This window comes from Nannobrachium achirus (assembly GCF_963921795.1).
Source record: "Nannobrachium achirus genome assembly, chromosome: 18".
In the NCBI taxonomy this organism is placed as follows: Eukaryota; Metazoa; Chordata; class Actinopteri; order Myctophiformes; family Myctophidae; genus Nannobrachium; species Nannobrachium achirus.
Window position 1 is genome coordinate 27287531 of NC_137825.1, and position 19679 is coordinate 27307209.

At 44.6% G+C, this 19679-nt stretch overlaps 1 protein-coding gene across 3 annotated transcripts in view; it reads left to right on the top strand.

The window, feature by feature from the left end:
- The first annotated feature begins 310 nt into the window (after positions 1 to 310).
- LOC308303676 (myosin phosphatase Rho interacting protein) overlaps positions 311 to 19679 on the top strand; it is a 39836-nt gene continuing 20467 nt past the window's right edge. For all 3 annotated transcript variants that reach the window (XM_080748131.1, XM_080748132.1, XM_080748133.1), the window contains exons 1-7: positions 311 to 1376; positions 5699 to 5776; positions 6259 to 6324; positions 15033 to 15184; positions 15402 to 15486; positions 15648 to 15822; positions 16230 to 16659. In XM_080748131.1, the coding sequence (XP_080604257.1) occupies positions 1254 to 1376; positions 5699 to 5776; positions 6259 to 6324; positions 15033 to 15184; positions 15402 to 15486; positions 15648 to 15822; positions 16230 to 16659 (1109 nt within the window). In that variant the 5' untranslated portion in view covers positions 311 to 1253. The remainder of the gene's footprint in view (positions 1377 to 5698; positions 5777 to 6258; positions 6325 to 15032; positions 15185 to 15401; positions 15487 to 15647; positions 15823 to 16229; positions 16660 to 19679) is intronic.

A 19679-nucleotide genomic window follows, 5' to 3' on the forward strand; every position in this document is an offset into this window, starting at 1 on the left:
TCATATGGGACAACATCTGCATAATGAGTATCCTACTTTATACTTTTGGTACTTTAAGTACATTTTGATATCAAAACTATTATACTTTACTCAGATGAATGTTTAATTCCGGACGTTTATTTGTAAAAGAGTATTCAAGTACCACCACATGCGATGTGAGTACGCTTCTCTCTGGAAGGGGCGGTGACGGCTGGAGCAAATACCGCGAGATCCCGTAAAAATTCCAGCAGCAAATCTGCTGCGACCTCCTCCTCCATCCAACGGGAAAAAAAAACTCTCAAGTCAGAAAAATAAACCCCACCGTGCGTGGACTGGAGCAGCTGCTGTAGTAGTGCTAATACCCAAACCAGGAATAATGGAACCCAACCCCAAATATCAACTTATTTGGCGTCGTACTCGGTAGTGATTCGGGAGAGACCGGGGGGTTGTTTATCTGCAGAACGCATGGGAATACGCACGAGAGGGAGTTGGTAGGATTGTGTTGTGTGTGTGTTTTTTTTGGGGGGGCTCCTTTTAAACCCAAAGAGGGTTTCATTATTAGCCAACCTGCAAGCTAGCTCAACGAGCTAGCAGGAGCAGAAGGAGGAGGAGGAGGAGCGGTCGGTGGGTCAACTGAACTCCGCTCCTTGGAGGAGGAACGACCGGGTGGGGGGTAGATAGAGATAGCAGCCTGCTAGCCGACTGGAGTGCTCCGTTCCTGGGCTTTGGATTTGTTTCCACTTCTTTTTAATGGAGTTTGAGGCGGAGGCGGCCTCCACCTCGGCCCTGGTGTTTCTGTGGCTTGTTGCGGCGTCTCGTTATTGATCTGTGGAAAAGCCCGTGTTGTTGTTGGCTAGCTGGAGCTAGCTGGTTACCACTACTAGCCACCTCTGCTCTGTCGCCAGGCAGTCACTGGGCTTTGTGGGTGCAGGAGGCCATGGACTGAAAGGCGTTCACCACCAGCAGGCTGGCCTTAATAATAATGGCCACTCATCATTTATTGGGGGAATAGTAAGAATTGGATGCAACTCGACAAGCAAAAAGGAAGCAGCTTGTTTTGAACAGTGGGGTTCGTGCACGATTAAAGAACCTGGACGATGCATTGGATGGCTAAGCAGTTGTTCATCACGTTTGGATAATAACAAAACAGAAAGAAAACAAAAAACGCTCAAGAACAGCCCGGGGGGTTGCATTGCACACACAGCTCAGCAGAGTTGTCAGAAGAAAACTATTATCGGTTTACTTTGACCTGAGGTGGGAAGAAATAGCGGACGATGTCTGCTGCAAAAGAAAACCCCTGTAGGAAGTTCCAGGCGAACATTTTCAACAAAAGCAAATGTCAGAACTGCTTCAAACCACGAGAGCTGCATCTCTTGACGGACCAAGATCTGAACCAGGTAGGTTACCATGTTAGGCCTAGTTGCAGTGTTGATTATGTTTATTTTGTATAATACCTTGAATCTTTTAAAACCCCCAGACACAACAATCGGGAATTACTTTTCAGGATGCATGACTGACAATGTCCCTGCCAAACGTCAGTCAAAAGTAACAATTAGCTGACAACAGTAACTTGATAACAGTGTCAACCAGCTTGTCAAGTTCACGAGAATGTAGTCGAGCTACAGTACAACAATCAGCACTCAGTGTTGTGTGTATAGCACATTATCCATAAAGTACTTTGTAGTTGATAAAATGGTTAGATGGTTATATATCTGAGCTAGGCAGGCAGTTAAGTAGCATATAGTTTGGATAGAGACTGTAAAAGAGTCTGGTGGGATCAGTTTTTATGTTCTTGTGCCAGTAATAAACGACAAGGCTAGATTCAGATACTATGTCAGAAGAGGGCTTTATTGTTTTGGCCAAAACACAAGCTGTCTGTTTAATTATCATGTCTTTGATTCTAAGCAACCCACTTTATTTACCCATGTGACAGGCATGTTGTTGAAAGGTCATTCCTGTGTAGCTCGGCTAACCCTGGCAATGTCAGCTTTTAGTCACCGTCTCCTATGCATATTTATCTACAAATGAGTGCAGAAGCCAATAAAGAGAAGGAGCGCCCTTCATCAAAACTTTGGAGATTGAGTTATACGCAATCTTTCCTTTCAGTCTCTCTTGACTCGCCTGAATTCACTCTCTCCCTCTCTCCCAGATCATTAGTTTAGTCTCTGTTGTATCCTGTAATTGATCCCAGGCGATGAGGTCCAGATGGGCCCTTGAACATGGCTTAAGAGCCAAACGGCAACGTCAGCATCCTCTCCTTTCTGTGTCTATACTTTGTGTGGATCTGCTAGTGTTTATTGCAGGTTAACCCTTCAGGCCCAAGACTCCTGATTCAGAGCATGCATTTTAGGATTACATCACTTCCTCTAATCCCCTGCGACCCAGCCCTCACTCTCCAAAAAGCATTGATGATGACATCCATCCAAGGAACCAGAAAGGCTGTGTTGTACTTTTCTGCGTCACTGAGTGAGATCTGTGGACTCTGTTCTTCTTCACATTCACAAAATGCCTTGTTTTCCCAATCTGTCAATGAGCCAACCAGCATAGAGTGATAAAACTACATTTACAATTGTAGTAGCATATTTGTATATAGCATTGGTTCTCAAAGTCGGGTCCAGGACCATGAGAGTCCATGGTTCCTTCAGGAGGTTCTAAATTGACCCTTACAAGTCTAACTCAGACGGTGTCCATTTGGTTCCATTTGTATACTGACTGAGTTGGGGGGGGGGGGGGGGGGGCTTGAAATTAAAAAGTTTGAGACAGTCACTACCGGACCGTCCCCAAAAAGTATTGTCTATAACTCCTAGTTTAAATTTATGCAACACATGAGCAGTTAGTGTTAAAGTTCCCACTTCCCAGGCGTGCGTGCGTGCGTGTGTGTGTGTGTGTGTGTGCGAGAGACAGAAAGTAACCAGTGGATGGAAACTGTTACAGGCTGGCTAGGAAGACCTCAAGCATCTCAGCCAGCGATAAACTCAATAAGCAAGTGAGAAAAAAGCTCCAGCACTGCAGTGTAATGCTGTTAAAACACCATGAATGGCTCATTAGGCTAAGTGAATTTGAGCAAGTTATTTGGGACTCGAAGGGAGCTGGAATTGCTAGTTTAAATGCCCCCCCTGCTTTTCCTTTCTTTTCATACGCCTCCCACTACTCGTTTGATAGAGCTAGCGCTATGAATGCAACATTGACATGGATAGCCCACATGGAAAAGTTATCCGAAGGGAAGGCTGCAAATATCGGAAGAACAGTATCCAATATAAACAATCTCTTTGTTTAACACTACCAGGACATAAGGTTGAACCGGGGGAGGGGATGCGGCTTGAGCACATTCCTGTATTTCAGCTTGTGTACTCTTACAAGACCAATGGCACGAATTTGTTGAATTTGTTGCTATGGTTTTCAGTTTGTCACATGAATGATTTGTCCGTAGAGGGATTGAGATCATCTTCAGGCTTTGAGGTTCCTCCCCACGCGAGAGAAGAACATAATCATGCTTCATGGTAGGGGTGGTGGGAGGCAGGGCTATGATGGAGGATGCAGTCTAAAGTCTGTGTCTGCGAGACAGGATGCGTGCGAGAAACTGAGGGAGTCTGGGATGGGATAGTATTCGAGAAACGGTGAGAGTAGGAGTGAGTAAGCAAGAGAGGGAAAAGGAGGAAGCGTTTGTAAGGGGAAGTGTGTGATCCATCTGGGAAACTGGAGCCGAGCTTCCCATAGGTTTCTGCTCAACCTTTCACTCCGTGGGCTTGCAGGCAGGCAGTAGTTAAGAGAATTTGAGGCAAAGGCTTGGCCTTAAAGAGCCTTTAGAATGAACACATTCCAAATGTTCCAGGACAGCTAAAGCCTGCAGACTATTCCCAACGTTGGCATCGTGGAATGATTTGGCCCCGCCAAAACTTTTATGCCAAATAGCCAATAGCTTTATTAGCTTTTACTCTTGACTGCCCAAGTTACACAGTGCCAGTGGGAGGAGGGATGCTACAGTAGTAGTATTTAGAATCACTTTTGTGGTAGTGGAATGTCTTACATGGTTCCCTTCTAGTGTGTCGCACCCAGCTGTGTTTGTCTTTGTCACTCATATTATGCAGAGCAACAAGTGTGGATCCCCATTGTAAAATCTTCAGTATTAATTTAACCACTTTAAACATGTCATGAAGTCCCTTTTTTGTAAGACATTTCAAAGGCATAAATGGTCAAAACAAGCTAAAATACGTTGTGAGCCTATAGGCTGCTTTTGCTGCACGACACCATCGTAAGACCGTATTAAGTATACATTTATGCAAGTGAACCTGTGGAGATCCACTGAGGGTTAATTAGCGCTGAGGTGCACCTGCCCGCTGGTGCCAGCATTTGGACAGGCTAAAAGACGAGCACCCGGCGTTGGGCAGTTCACCTCTTGGGCCCTCTGGGTTGCTTTAGGGAGGAAATGGAAATGTAACCCCGTCACTGGTGGGAGATGGAGGGCTGGTGAAAGATTCTGCAGGAGACGTGTGCTAGGAAGAGGAGGTTGGAGGGGTTGTGGCGTCGCTGGAGGACTCCCCTACACCCTGTGGCTGCTTCTGCCTGGCTCTGGCTCAACGGCCTGCCATCACCCCTAGATTGTCTGTTACAGCTGCTCTCCCCTTGTGCTTTTTCTCTCTCACACTCTTTTTCCCTTTTTTTTCCTTTTGCCCGTTTCCAGACCATTTTGTGCATTAAAACATTAGAGATGTAAATGTAATTGTTTGTCATCCTCTGCCAAATTAGCAGAGAGATTTCATTTATGTGGGTCATGACATCTCTCTCCCTTCCAAAACTGACTTTGTTTAAAGGGCCTCCATTTGTCATGACTATCCCCATAGGTGCATCTATGCAAGTTCAAACAAGACAGATTTATAGCAGGCATGCAATGACACGGAGCCACAACAGGGCCAATAATAGTGTAGCTCGGGCTAATAATCAGATGTTTCTGCTCTGCAGGTGAGCCATTCACCTGGAGTTTGGTAAAGCGGGTCTCAAGGAAGAATGAGGGCTGCATGCCAATGTTTAACACTCGACACAGAGAAATCCCTATTTTGAGCATGTCATTATAGGTTAAGTTTTTAAAAATAGCAGATCTACGAGATCTACTCACAACGCATCTCTTTGTGAGCATGTGAGTCTGTTATTTATGCTATTCCTCATTAGGTTTAGGTTGTTTTTTATATAAGTGGTTTTAACGGAGAGCAAAGACTGGCCATTTTAAAAGGCCTTCCTCCCATCCCGCCGGACATGTTTCCATGTCTTTGAACTTGTCCTGTTTCCGTTGGATGCCAGTAGTTTATGGTTAAACAAATCAAGAAGGAGAACCAGTGATCATGTATAGGGATTGTATTGTTTTTGCCAGCTTGTTTCTGACTGATAGTCACCCTGTTGGTGTCAGTCACACTTGGACGCCCCACTCTGGTCTCATCTGTTGTGAGGAAATGGGAAGGAGAGGCACCCAAGCGTGTCATCAAACAAGAGTTGATTAAACCAAGAGGCTCACTAACTGGCTGTTGTGTGGTTGCAAAAATGCCTCGTGAGAAGAGAGGACAGGCAACATCTGGGGCCCAAAAGCCTGCACACTCTCCCTCACACACACTCACCATCTCTCTCTCTCATCCCTTCCCCCCTCTGGTTACACTCTTCCAGTTTTAATGATTGCCTAAATTGCCCCCCACCCCGTCTCTCAGTTTTTTTTCCTCTTTTTTTTTTACAGGCTAAACCTATTTATGGCGGATGGCTGTGCTTGGCCCCCGAGGGAACTGACTTTGACAATCCTATGCAGAGATCCCGGGTAAGAGTGTATTTGTACTAGTGGATGTGGACTGGAGCAGGGGGATGGGCATGCATATGCTCATTTCTTCCTGTACTCCACTGAGATAGAGACTAGTGTTATGTTAACACAAGCTCCATTTTCTGCTGTGAAAAAAATATGGCTGAACTTTCAGCCTTTTTAACTGATTTGGATCCATATGGGAGATGTAGGCTAATGGCCATTGACACGAAATAATCTCTGTGTCCTTATCTTATCACCTTGTCTTTTTTTTATAGGGTGGCATATCTTTGCTTTTGTAAGTCATTAACCACATGAACCCAAATTTCCCTATTCCGGGGAAAACATTTGGCAAAAATAGCCGAGGGGGCCCAAGTATAGACCCCTGGGGGACTCCGGTCAACAAATGATATGGGGTTTAAGTGGCTACTGCCTACTGAGCCGCTTTTACGCTGCCCTGTCAGCTTCTCCAGAATAACCAACTTACTTCTCAATTTTGACAGAAATGGCAGCGGAGATTCTTTGTGCTGTACGAACACGGCTGCCTGCGCTTCGCCCTGGACGAATCGGTAAGCACGGCATCCGCTACACTGAAATCACCGTCCTCCTTGGTTGTGTTTGGCCAGGTTGTAAGACGGCTTATCAGTCTCACCTGGGTATAGCTGATGACTGTACTGCACTGTACTGTGTACGCTTATCTAAACGGGGGAAATGTAAGGCTGTGCCGCTAGTGATGCTGAAAATGTACTCTCTCACTGGAAACCTTTATCACTGGAGTACAACACATCACAGTAGATCATAGAGAGGCAAATGGTGCAATAGAGATAAAGATGAATGAGAACGGTCCAGCAAACAAGAGGTTGAATGAGAACAGTCCAGCAAGCACGAGGGAGGCGACAGAGCTGTAAAGTCACTTTATTGACCATATTCACATGGCCTGAGTATGACATTGAGCAAAATGGCTACCATGTGAATGTGGTCTGTGGTGCCCACGCTAAGTCCATGTTTGTGCTCGGCGTTGTCGCTGGGGAATGTGACACGGGTGACCAAACCCACACCGGCTGATCGGGCTGGAGATTAGAATGCTTGTGTATAAACATTGGGGCCCACACGTTACCATGTAGCATGCTGCCTGTCTATTAGCTTGCTGAACACATACAGATATAGCATGTTTTTTAAATTTCTTGAAAGAAGCCGAGTCATCATGTGGGTTGGAAGGGTGGGTTCAACATAACAGGGTTTACTCTATAAGTTACCAGCAAATATCATCTCAAAATATATTAAAGTTATACTATGTAACTTTTTTTATAAAACATATCTTAAAATTGTCCTAACTATTAAATCGCTAAAGTTTTAGAACCCCCACTCTGTTAATTTCAGCTCCCAAAGCCTTTTCTTTATATGTGTTCTACTGAGCCCTGGTGGCCGTGACCGGGGCTGTTTTTCCCGGCAAAATTACGTCATATGCATCATTCTGTACACATGTCTCCCTACCGGCCAATCAAAGCCCAGATCATACACTGCTGAGCTCTTCAGGAAGTACACTGCAGTGTTTACACTGGGCTAGGAGTCTAGCATGTAACTCCCCAACCGAGGCTCGTAGAGGGACACGAAAGACCTATATTGATAGGTCTCGGCGAGGCGAGGCGGACGCGGTGGTCTGAATGCCCGGTCCGCGGCAAAAAACGGCCGAAAAAAGCAGACGCGACCGCGGTTTGCTCTACTGGTACTGACCACTAGTTGAGCAACTTACACAGTATAGCTTTAAGTGATAATCTCTTGATATGTTACATTCCTACGGATCAGATGCATTGCTCAGTGGCATGGGGAGGCTTCACATATTGCTTGATACTGTGTGTGTGTGTGTGTGTGTGTGTGTGTGTGTGTGTGTGTGTGTGTGTGTGTGTGTGTGTGTGTGTGTGTGTGTGTGTGTGTGTGTGTGTGTGTGTGTGTGTGTGTGTGTGTGGAAGAGTTGGTAGTTAAAATCCACCCTGGCTGAATCTCATGATATTGTCATTGATCTGCCATCTAAGGACAAAAGAAATGTGTTTGTGTGTGTGCATGTTTTCCACTGTGTATAATGTGTTTCCAGTGACACCCGTGCTGGTGTGTAACTGTGTTTTCCTCTCATTGTAATGGTTATTCCAAAACTGTCGGCCTCATTGTCCCCCAGCCTTTTCATCTGCTGTGAGAGCGCTCCGGAAAGGCAGGGAAACTGGGTCAGGAAAATGGCCACTTTGTGCGCAGGACCCTCAGGATAGGCGCTCTCCCAAATTTAAACCCCTATTGCACTTTTATTTCTCTCGTCGAGGTCCTCATTGTTTAACCAAATGGTTTGTCCAGGCCGAGCTGTAATATGTTTTGTTTTTGACTGAGTGCGGATATCCCGCCCCCTTCCCTGGTTCAGATACAGTGCAGAGATTTAAAGAAGTGACACCCACCCACATGCTCTCTCTGCCTCTTGCAGACCTTTTCCTCTTTTGATCACACTATATCTCTCCCACCCATTGCAATTCCTCCTCTAAGAGCATATGCCATACAAAGCCTGTCATGCCAAGGAGAGTTGGGTTCCTTGCTTCAACTAGCCTAATGGCTCAAATGCATACCTAGCATTTTGAATTTAAAGTTGGTGAGGATTTCTTTTTATTTGGTAAATCATGTTGTCCCCAAGGTTCTCTGAAATGTGCTTGTTGACATGGTTATGTCTCATTGAAATTAAGGTGCGCATGTTTAAAACAGATTTTGAAAGGAATGCCAAAACACGCGAAAATGCAGTACTGCATTTCTAAATGTCTAAAAAAGTATTATTTCAGGAAACGGAATGAACGGCGATAGAGCTGGCTTTATTACCGATGATCAGATCAACTCTTTCACGCTTCCCTGTCAGACAAATGGTCAAATGACAACCAAGCCAGACACATGAAATCGGTAAAGATGTTACTGGTGATTAACCTCAAAATGTACTTATTACATGGTCAATTAATTTACTCTAGTGAAAGACAGCCTTGTTCTTCACTGGACAAGACAAGGTTAGCCTTTGTGTGTTTCATTCCAGTTAAGTGATATAGATTTAATTTTTTAGTTTTTTGTCAAACGATACTGGAATGCTTTGGCATCATCCAGGGATTTTCTTGTTTCACTGTCTGCGTAACGAACCCAGTGATTCTCTTGTTTCACTGTCTGCCTAATGAACCCAGTGATTCTCTTGTTTCACTGTCTGCCTAATGAACACAGTGATTTTCTTGTTTCACTGTCTGCGTAACGAACCCAGTGATTTTCTTGTTTCACTGTCTGCCTAATGAACCCAGTGATTTTCTTGTTTCACTGTCTGCCTAATGAACCCAGTGATTTTCTTGTTTCACTCTCTGCCTAATGAACACAGTGATTTTCTTGTTTCACTGTCTGCCTAATGAACCCAGTGATTTTCTTGTTTCACTCTCTGCCTAATGAACCCAGTGATTCTCGTTTCACTGTCTGCCTAATGAACACAGTGATTTTCTTGTTTCACTGTCTGCGTAACGAACCCAGTGATTTTCTAGTTTCACTGTCTGCGTAACGAACCCAGTGATTTTCTTGTTTCACTGTCTGCGTAACGAACCCAGTGATTTTCTTGTTTCACTGTCTGCGTAACGAACCCAATATGGTCTAAAGACCAGGCAACTTGTCCCGCCTGAAGTGATTGTTAGTCATTCCTCTGCTCCTTCCTGGCCAGCTGAGAAGGTCAGAGTTAGGCAAACCCGGCTCGGTTGGTATGTTGACCACAGAGATGGAAGCGCAGCAGAACCGAATAAACGGCGATCCATTTATTGTTTGATTCTGTCTGACAGTGTCTTGAGCGCTATACTTGACGTAAGGAGCGGTCTATTCTCACATGGCTATGGTCTGTAAGGAGTAGGACCAAAGAGTGATGATGACACTTTGCTATTTTGGGGGAACCAGCAGTCAGCAGACGTCATAGTCTCTACGTGAAGAGGTAGCCTCTTAAAGCTGAACTATTTTAGCCATGAGGAGAGCGAGGGATGTTCTCTGAAGTCTTCAGCAGCGCTCCTCTCACATGCCCATATTTGGTGAATTACAGCAGGCTCTCCGTTCCAGGACTACAGAGAGAGAGTGAGAGAGGAAGGGAGCATGCTAGCCCCCCAAAACCACAGGGAAACGTCACATACGCCCCAGACCCAGACATTCCACACACACACGGCTCGCCGCGGCAAGCGCCCAGGTCTGTTGCTGCCGGGGATTGGGGGTGGTAACGCATCTGATAATTGGGAGAGCTTGAGAATATTTTACAATGTGCTTTTAACCAGATGATTAGACAGACTGGGTCAGAACATCACAAGTAGATCCCAACTGATACTGTATAGTGGTTTGGCCAGTATTTTACTTTTTTGACAACATCTGTATTGGAAATTATGTAGCTTTTTGAAAATGGCAGATATACACAATATTCAGAATTCATAGTGATTAGCAATGCAACACAAGAGCTTGTAGATTGGATATCTTTGAAACGGTTTGAATATGTATTAAGTGGCTAAATACAATAAAGTTCAGTTTATTTCTTAGCTTTTTCGTTGTATAACTTAAGTTAAATGTTTTTCTGGTATTGATTTAATATACTTAATTTAAAATGTTGTTCTTTGGGTTACCTTTTCCCTCAAACTGGTTTTACTTAACATAAGTTAACTTTTATCAAATAGAAACTTTAATCAAATCGAAGTATTGGACAAAACATTCTTAATCTGTGTTCTAGGACTTGCCAATATCTGTATATTTGGCATGGAAATCTGACCTCAGTCAGGCTCCAATCGCAAGGCACAGCGTCAAACATAGAGAGAGAGATGGTGAAAGTGAGACTGAGCCGTGGGGGGAAACCGGTTTAGTGGGCAGGCTGGAAACGAAGCGAGACCACCCTGAAAGTGTCGAGGTTGAAGGGTCGGTGACCATGAGAACACAGGGGAAGCGGAGGGGAGGGGGGGGGGGGGGTCACACACTGCATGACTTTGCTGCATATCTGCTTCTGTTCTACCCTTTGACTAGAAATGGGAAAAGCACATTGGAGATGGGACGATAAGCGATATTATCGTTTATCGTGATTAAAATACACTCACGATAATTGTATCGTGGAGATTCAATTTATCGTGATATCGTTCTCCGTCATGCACTGGGATCAATTCACCTTTTATTTGCCGAGCTGCATATCCGGTACTACTTAAACCCTCTATAATTGGTAAAAGGTACTTATAATATATGTACTTGATAATCTTTTTTTCACTCTCTATCAAATGTCTTTGCCAAAAAATAGCAGATCTACAAGCTCACAACGCGTCGCGATGCGTTGTGAGCTTGTAGATCTGCTATTTTTTGGCAAATGTTTGGCCCCTGGATAATGGATTTTGATTATCGCGATAATATCGTAAATCGGGATTTCTTTTGTCACAATAATCGTGATATGACATTTTCATATCGTCCCGCATCCCTACATCACATCAGTCATTCACATCACATATTATCGACCAAGCCCACTACCTCTCTGTCCTCTGCCTGGCGCATCTACCAGGTGTTGAGTCTTTGTATCTACAACGCTGTTTTATGGCCTGGAAAGTATTTCTACCGTAGCAGCTCTAGCAGTAAGGGGGGGGGGGTGGTGGTGGTGGTAGGAGAAGCTAGACTGGCAGTTCCTGTCTGTTGAGGGTTGGAAGAAGAGTGTTGTCGGAGGGCACTGCGTGTCGAGGCACATGTGCCATATAAAACAGCAGCCTCCGGTCCACAGCCTTAACGCGGCGGCCTTTGACGGGACTTGCCACTGGCTTGGCCCATAAAAAGCCTCCTGAAGGATTTATCATTTATAGAGTGGGTGTACTCCACTTAATTCTAAAGCTGGCTCAGTGGGTTTTTTCACAGTTTTTACAATCTTTTTTTGGGGGGGGAAGGCTTCACAAGTTTACTGTTGGGCTTGGGCTGCAATTAAAAATACCCCAGATTTTAGCATTGGATAATTGCTTGCAGTAGCAGAGTTAAGGTGCCGCCATATTCAATGGGTCATTTTGACTTTTAAGGTCATTCTTTCTTTTTTCTACAGTACACAATGCCTCTTTGACTTCATTGAGTAACACGCTTGTATTGTTTCTGTGTAGTTCAAACTCCTGTCATGTTTTATAGCCTCTTTTTGGGTTGTGCTCCCATATAAGCTAAAGTCTGAGAAAGTCATTGGTTTTAATAATATCCTGCCATGAGCCTAAAAATAGTTGGCCCCATGGAAGACGGACACAATCGGAGGATATGGTATTGAATCGGTTTTGTAGAAATCAAACCGACTGTAATTCATCTGCCTTTGAATGGCAGAGTCTTGGCAGATAAATCTCCTTTGTTTTGGTGCCAGTAGCGGCTAACTGTTTCTAAGCAACAGCTGATGCCTCTTCTATGCACAGGACCAGGATCAGCCGGTACTTAACACAGTCTAACCTTCACCATAACCACACCAAGCACAAGGAACTGACCACAGATCAGATGTGGGGGATCACCTGGTTCTGAGTGTTGTTTGACTTTGCGTGACATTGGCCAATGGCCATAACTTGGTTCCAAGTAGATGTGAGGCTAAATCAAATTCAGCTATTTCATTGCAACTAACTTCCCAAATCAACGTTATGCTTTCAGTGATATTGGCACAGTTTTACCAATTGTCCAACTCTTGCATATTAAATCAGCACTAGAGTGATGCATTATCGCAGCATACATGTTTTTCATATCTTTATATGTAATCCTATAAAATAAAAGATAAGGTTACTGGAAGTTTATGGTCCTGAACCTAAAACATAGAGCCAAGGATCCAGGGCATAGTGTAAATGAAGAGACATTTTAAATCTCTATGAAGTACTATGAACTGAAGGTCACTATTGCATTGATGTAGCTTAAGTTCTCTCCCATGCCCTCTGCGTCGCTAAATGGCCTAGATTTCCCTCCCTGCCTTTTTTTTTTTTTTTTTTTTTTTGCAGAGGGAGTCCTTCAGCAGTCGCTGCGTTCTAAGTGTGACCCACTGTAATTGCCATATTTGGCAGCCCCCGGGGTTTACTGGCAGATCTTAATAAAGCAGGATCTGTGTTCAATGGCCTTAAAAGGAGCTTGGGAGAGAAACGGCACCTGTTTTACATCTGTAGCAGGCAGAGCTATGCCTGATAACGCTGCAGGATTCAGACCAGACGTAAAAGAAAGTACAAGGGGTCTGAGAGGAAGTTTAGGGGAATTCTGCTGGCCTATATTGACGAGACAATAGGTTATCAGGTAGAAATAACATTGAGATCATTATCACCCCCCCGCCCCCCAACACCACCACCTGAAACTAAATGTAGGTGCTGTGTATTTTCAAGAGCTCTTCGGACAAGGTTTTGGTACCACTGATTACAACAATTAACCATTATGACCAAGCAATATGGAACAGATTGGCATTATGTTTTTATTGGAACATATTGTGCAGCATAGTAAATCCATCAAAACATGGAACGAGGTGGATTATCTTATATTACTATCATATGGTCAGTCTACTCTAGGCATTCCAGGCTTATAAAGAGCATGCTCTTTCTTTATCTCTCAGATGGTGTACAAAACAGATGTAGGCAGTAGGCACACAGCCTAACCTAATCACGCACGCACACACACCTCTTTGTCGTACCACAAAACATCAATTATTTATTACATTTAGAGGCCCTCAATTGTGGAGCTCTCTAGATATATCACTTAAAGCTATACTGTGTAAGTTGCTCAACTAGTGGTCAGTAGCGGTATTGCTTTTTTCGGCCGTTTTTCGGCCGGAGTCGTCGCGGACCACCGCCGCGGACCACCGGAGCGGCGCCGCAAACCACCGCGACCGATAGTAATCCGTGGAGGGGTAGAACGCATGGTAGAACGTAATTTTCTGGCCAGGATTTGTGGATTAAGAGGTTAAAATCCTTCACCATGGTAAACACTGTAGCCAAGCGGAGGCGCTTCCTGGAGACCAGAGCAGATAAGCTGTGATTGGCCGGTAGTGTACCATGTGTGCATGATCGGCGATGTGATTGGGCAACGTATACACAACGTATACAGATGATGCAGATTTCGTCATTTTGGCGCGAAATCCCGCCCCTGTCACTGCTAAGAAGAAAACATATAAAGAGAAGGCTTCAGAAGCTGAAAATAACGGAGTGGGTGTTCTAAAACTTTAGCGATTTAACAGTTAGGACAATTTTAAGATTTGTTTTATAAAAAAAGTTACATGGTACAACTTTAAGTCATCACTATCCTTGTCAATATTTAAGAAACGTCTGAAACGATATCTTATTTCTTTACTGTAAGTCCACATGATTTCATCTACTGATGTGTTATCTTACCAAATGTGTTTTTTGTGGAGTTTCTGTGTTTTTACTTCTTTATTGCACAGCTGCTCTTACATAACTTGTATATTATATTTGTTCCTAGTGAACTTGTATTTGTTAAATGAATGACCTCTTTCATTAAGGAAAGGATTCTAAATAAGCCTTTTGGCTTCTTCCTCTCCTTGCGCAGTATTTTGTATCCTCAATATGTATTGTTCTGTTTTTATAATAATGTGCTAATAAACTAAACACACACACACACACACACACACACACACACACACACACACACACACACACACACACACACACACACACACACACACACACACACACACACAAAGCAGCTTTGGTCCAGCTTCCAGTGCTGTCATCCCCTCTATTCACTCAGAAGGCGCTGCAACTGAAAGGATTTTCCCAAGTTGCCATGGTGACCTGTTGATAACAGTGGAGTGACCTTACAGTAGAGGGACTGATAGCCCTTATGTGTCCCCTAACAAGAATGGTAAAGGAGGAATGAAGGACTGGCAGAGAAACGGTTATTTTCACACACTTAGCCCCAGGGAATGTTCACACCGCCATGTTTTGAGGTGGGCTAGCGACACGTTTTGTCCTGGACTTGCTGGCTTTCCTCAGCCTGAGGCTATTATACACAGTAAAGTGTGTTACTCGAGAGTGTTACTCAGACTACTCAGAAAGTTCTTTCAAATTAGGCATGGCTTCAGGCATGGCTTCTGATCTGAAATGCACTTTCCTCCAATGTTTAGCCGTTTGGTTTTGAAATGCATGGAATGTTCACCTTTTGCAGCCGTCCTGATGTGTGGCAACAGAGCGCTGGTCAGCGTCTCTGGCTGCCACTTCTTTCTTCAAGGATAAAACAATGAGGCATGCATACATAAAGTCGATTAAACGTGATGTTGTCTCTCCCTCAGCCAAGCACGCTGCCTCAGGGCACGGTGAACATGAACCTGTGTACAGACGTCATCGACGCCGAGCCCAAGACGGGCCAGAAGAATGCTCTCTGCATCATCACCCCAGAACAGGAGTACTTCATTAGAGGAGAGAATAAAGAGATTATCAATGGGTAGGTCAATCTATGCATGTATTTGCCACTGTCCCGTAGTAAACAGTAACACTGCTAGAATAGATAAAACGCTTAACCATTGAAGCGCCCTTTATACTTCTTTACAACAAATAGCAAAAATAGAACCCGGTTTATTTCCTGCATTTTTTCGTTTCTTCCCGTAATGCGTTAATACTGAAAACAATTCTTCTAACTCAGATTTGGTGTTTGTCTTTAGGTGGAGTGAACAGCTGGTGGTGTACCCCAGGACCAATAAGCAGAACCAGAAGAAAAAGCGCAAAGTGGAGCCCACTACCTCCCAGGTAACCTTCAGTACAGCATGAAGTGAATTCGTTTGAAAGATAACCTTTGTAAGGTCTGGAAGAGTGTTGTGGGTCCATTATCAGGAAGATGATATTCTTCAATTAAATTTGACTTTATTTGATTTATTTCTACTGCGACAATCTTTTTTTTTCTCTTCCAGGAGCCGGGTCCAGCCAAGGTTGCGGTAACAGGCTCAGGTATCCCTGAAGCAGAAAAGGTTCCAGACTCGAGCTCCATTATCTGGCAGGAGGAGCTAAGCCAGAGAGAGGCTGAAGGGGCTGCTGTATGGTCTGCCGCTGACCTGCCTCCGCTGGGATCTCCAGTTCCCCCTGCTGGTAGGGAGGAGTTGGATAACTTGCCCCAGAAATTTGAGCAGAGAAGAAACTAAATCAGGGGTCTTCAACAAGGTGTCCGGGACCCTTAGGGGGTCCTCAGTTACTACACGCCTCCCTCTACACCAAAAAAGAAGAGCAGACCACATATTTTCAAGTGGTTAAATGTCTGAAGATACACATTAATCCAACATAAACTGTCTGATGACAGTGTCAAATAAGTCTAAGAAATCTATGAACATTTTTAATTTGCCACACAATTGTATACAATATATAGGCTCTAGTTGGGGTCCATGCTTCATCTCTCTCTCAGCTAAGGGGTCCGTGGCCTGAAAACATTGAAGACCCCTGAATTACATCATCACATATGTGTATTGCCTGGTGGAGTGACTTCCTGTTTCCTTGTTTAGCTGACTCTGCCTCTGTGGGCCGCGGCTCGGACACTGGCTCCGTGAACGGCGATGAGGTGGACAGGGGCGGCCCGCCTCTCCACGGCTCGGTGCCCAACGACCTCCTCTCCCCTACAGGCTCCTGCTCCAGCCTGGGCGGCGTGCCACGGTGCATCTCCCCGGCCCCCAGCGACCCCTTCCCCTCCGGCAGCTCGCTGCTCTCCAACGGCTCCCACATCAGTGGCTCGGTCAGCTCACTGGACTCGGACGCCAGCGGCAGCACCGTGACCAGCACCGACAGCCACCCGGCTGCCCACAGGGGGGCCCATGGCCACCATGAAACCACGCGCTCCAGGCGCCTGGAGGCCGAGGCCAGGAAGGCTGAGAAGAGGAGCCGGTTGAGGAGCCCCGAGAGGCAAGAGAGGGAGGCCGTCCTCAGTCCCGAGAGGAGGTCAGTGCATGGGTCTGTGCTTTTTTTCTTTTTTTTTAAGATTTGTTTTTGGGCTTTTTGCCTTTATTGGATAGGACAGTAGACTGACAGGAAATGGGGGAGAGACAGGGAGTGACATGCAGCAAAGGTCGGCCGGAGCGGGAATCGAACCGGCGACGCTGACAGGCATTGATGCCGAAATGGCAATGCCTATATGGTATGCGCCTGGTCCACCAGGCGCCCGGGTCTGTGTGGCTTTGTATGTCCCTTCCGTGTCACTCATTTGCCTCCATCTGAACCACATGAAACCTAGCTTCCCTATTCTGAGTGTCCCTATTCAGTCCCTATTCTGAGTGAAAATGGACAAACATTCAGCGAAAATAGACAATCAACATTAGATTGGCCACTTGTACGGGTTTTATTATCGACCTTTCTGTGACATTAAGAGTAGTCACCTGTGTATCACCTGTCTTTACAGCTGGTAGCAACATTGTTTTTATAGGTTAAAGAGAATTGTTCTTTAGTCTTCTGTGGAACAGGGCCTGGACTTGCAGGAGTGCAGAGATTGATTGATTGAATACTTTGTTAGAAGTTTGCATAGGAAAAGGTACAGTACAGTTCACTGGTACAAGGGCAACTAAAAGGATAAAGACCGCAAGAAAGCCTTTGGCCTTGTTTAATCGAGGGTCCCTTTTTACAACTTACTCATACAACGTTAAATGACAGACAAATAAAACATTACTATGCAAAACATTTAAGACAGTCAGAAAATAAAACAAATAAATGGTATTTACATTAGAAATGTACTAAGGCAGTCGGTAGGGAATGCTACATTTTTGCGGAATAGCAGAACGAGATTTGTTTGAAGTAATTTCATTAATAAATAAAATTAAAATCTAAGAAATGCCATAAATTAGAAAACAAATATATAAGAAGTAGTGAAAATGTCCGATCTAAAAGCTCACAACGCTATTTTCACTAGTTTCGGTCCCAGGCAAACCTCTAATTTCTCTTTTTGGGTCTTAACCTGAAAAGTTTGGGAACCACTGGTGTTGTGTATCTTGTACACCAGGCCCATTGCAAGATGCTGTACTCTGTCAGCTACCGTGAGCCATCCCACACTTTCAAAATGAAAGGTGAGCCCGAGATGGAAGGTTAAAGCAGTAGCCTAATCAGTTTCTTTTGGGGTGTTTGGAGCCTTAGATATTAAAGATATATTCAGCCTGTCTCTGCCAGGTAAAGCAGTTAATCAACCACTGGTTTAGCTTTAGCTTTAGCTGAATCAGGTTAGCGGACAGCCTTCTTGGAATGCCAGCTTCCCTGCTGTCTGGAGACAGTGGAGCACTAGGCTTTATCCATTTAAAGGCATGCATGCACTCACATACAGTCCTGTGACGCACTTAACCAACATACTTAACCACTTTTGATGCACACTCAGAACCGGTGTATTTTCCATGGAGGGGTGGAGAAAATGCCGTATTTGGTAATTGTGGAGACAAGAGACATAGACTCAGAGATTTGAGATGCTCTGCTTTGAATATTCCTGTGTGTGTGTGTGTGTGTGTGTGTGTGTGTGTGTGTGTGTGTGTGTGTGTGTGTGTGTGTGTGTGTGTGTGTGTGTGTGTGTGTGTGTGTGTGTGTGTGTGTGTGTGTGTGTGTGTGTGTGTGTGTGTGTGTCTTTGACCATATTTGTTGCTAATAATTGCATTTAGCAGTTTTCTTTTTTTGGGGGGGGTCAGTGCTTATATTCTGTGTAAGCACAGACTGTATAAACATACTGGCTTTGTACTTTTCCATTCAGCAATCTGCCCCTCAGCCCCTGGGCGCTGTTCTTGGAAAGGTCACAGGTCATACACACACCAGTGAGGGCAGCATTTCAAACGAAGCAAGTAGAGGAGGGAGGGGTCATCTTTTTCCTCCCAGAGACAGCTTCCTGCACCATTCCCTACATCCAAGCCCGGCCTGAAAGGAAAGGGAGGAGATGGGAGGGAAAAATAGAAAGAATGCACACAGTTGGCCTTGCAAACAGATAACTGGCCCATTTGGACTGTTTGGGCTTTTAGAAAAATAGACATCTTTTTCACATGGCAACCATTCTGGTCTTGCATCATAAGAGTACAGTATGATGTAACAGCAAAATGACAGCTGTGTGAATATGTTTAATTAGCTAGTGAGGCGGCCATGGATCATGTGGCTAAAATGCCCCTCAGCCGTCCTCTTCCTTCTCTCTCCCATGTTGCCTTTTAAGGAGGCCAGCTATAGCTGAGGAATCTCCAAATAAGGGTAGCATAAAAAAAGAAGAGTAATTTAATATTTCCCACTGCCTCTCTCTCTGTCTCTCTCTCTCTCCTCTGTAAAGTGAATTCCACTGGCTTTTTAACAAAGGCTGTATGTGTGGGAATGTGTCAAAGCCGGCACTGCCGGCAGTGTACCATTTCATTTGTTGGAGTTACGTTTATGCAAGTCTACAGATGGACACAGATTACAGATTAACGTACTATCTCATTTTAAAGTCCAGTGTTTGTGCTGCCCCCTTCTAATGTTGTTTGACCACAGCACTGACCTCACCTTACTGTAGGATGCATCCTTGATGTATCCAAGCTGCCCATAAGCAGCCTTTTCCATAGTCTGTTTGATTGTTACTGTACGTCAACCATCTATACATTCTGTAATCTGTATATATGTATGTCGGTATGTACGATTGTATGTCTGTCTTGCTGCAAGTCGGCGAATGGACACTAGGGAGGGAACGATATGAACAGTTCATATCACGATTGTGACAAAAGAAATCACGATTTACGATATTATCGCGATAATCAAAAGCCATTATCCTGGGGCGGAACATTTGACATGTTTTGAGCTTGCAGAGCTGCTATTTCCACTATTTTTGAAAATATATTAACTTTTCTAAATGGAGAATGATTGATTATGACAGTAGTCCTGTGCCCGGGGGTGTGCGATGATGGATTGAATGTAGAATAATCACCATTGATGTCCAGTTTTGCAATACCCGTTGTATCTGCCTATCTGGCTGGCACTCT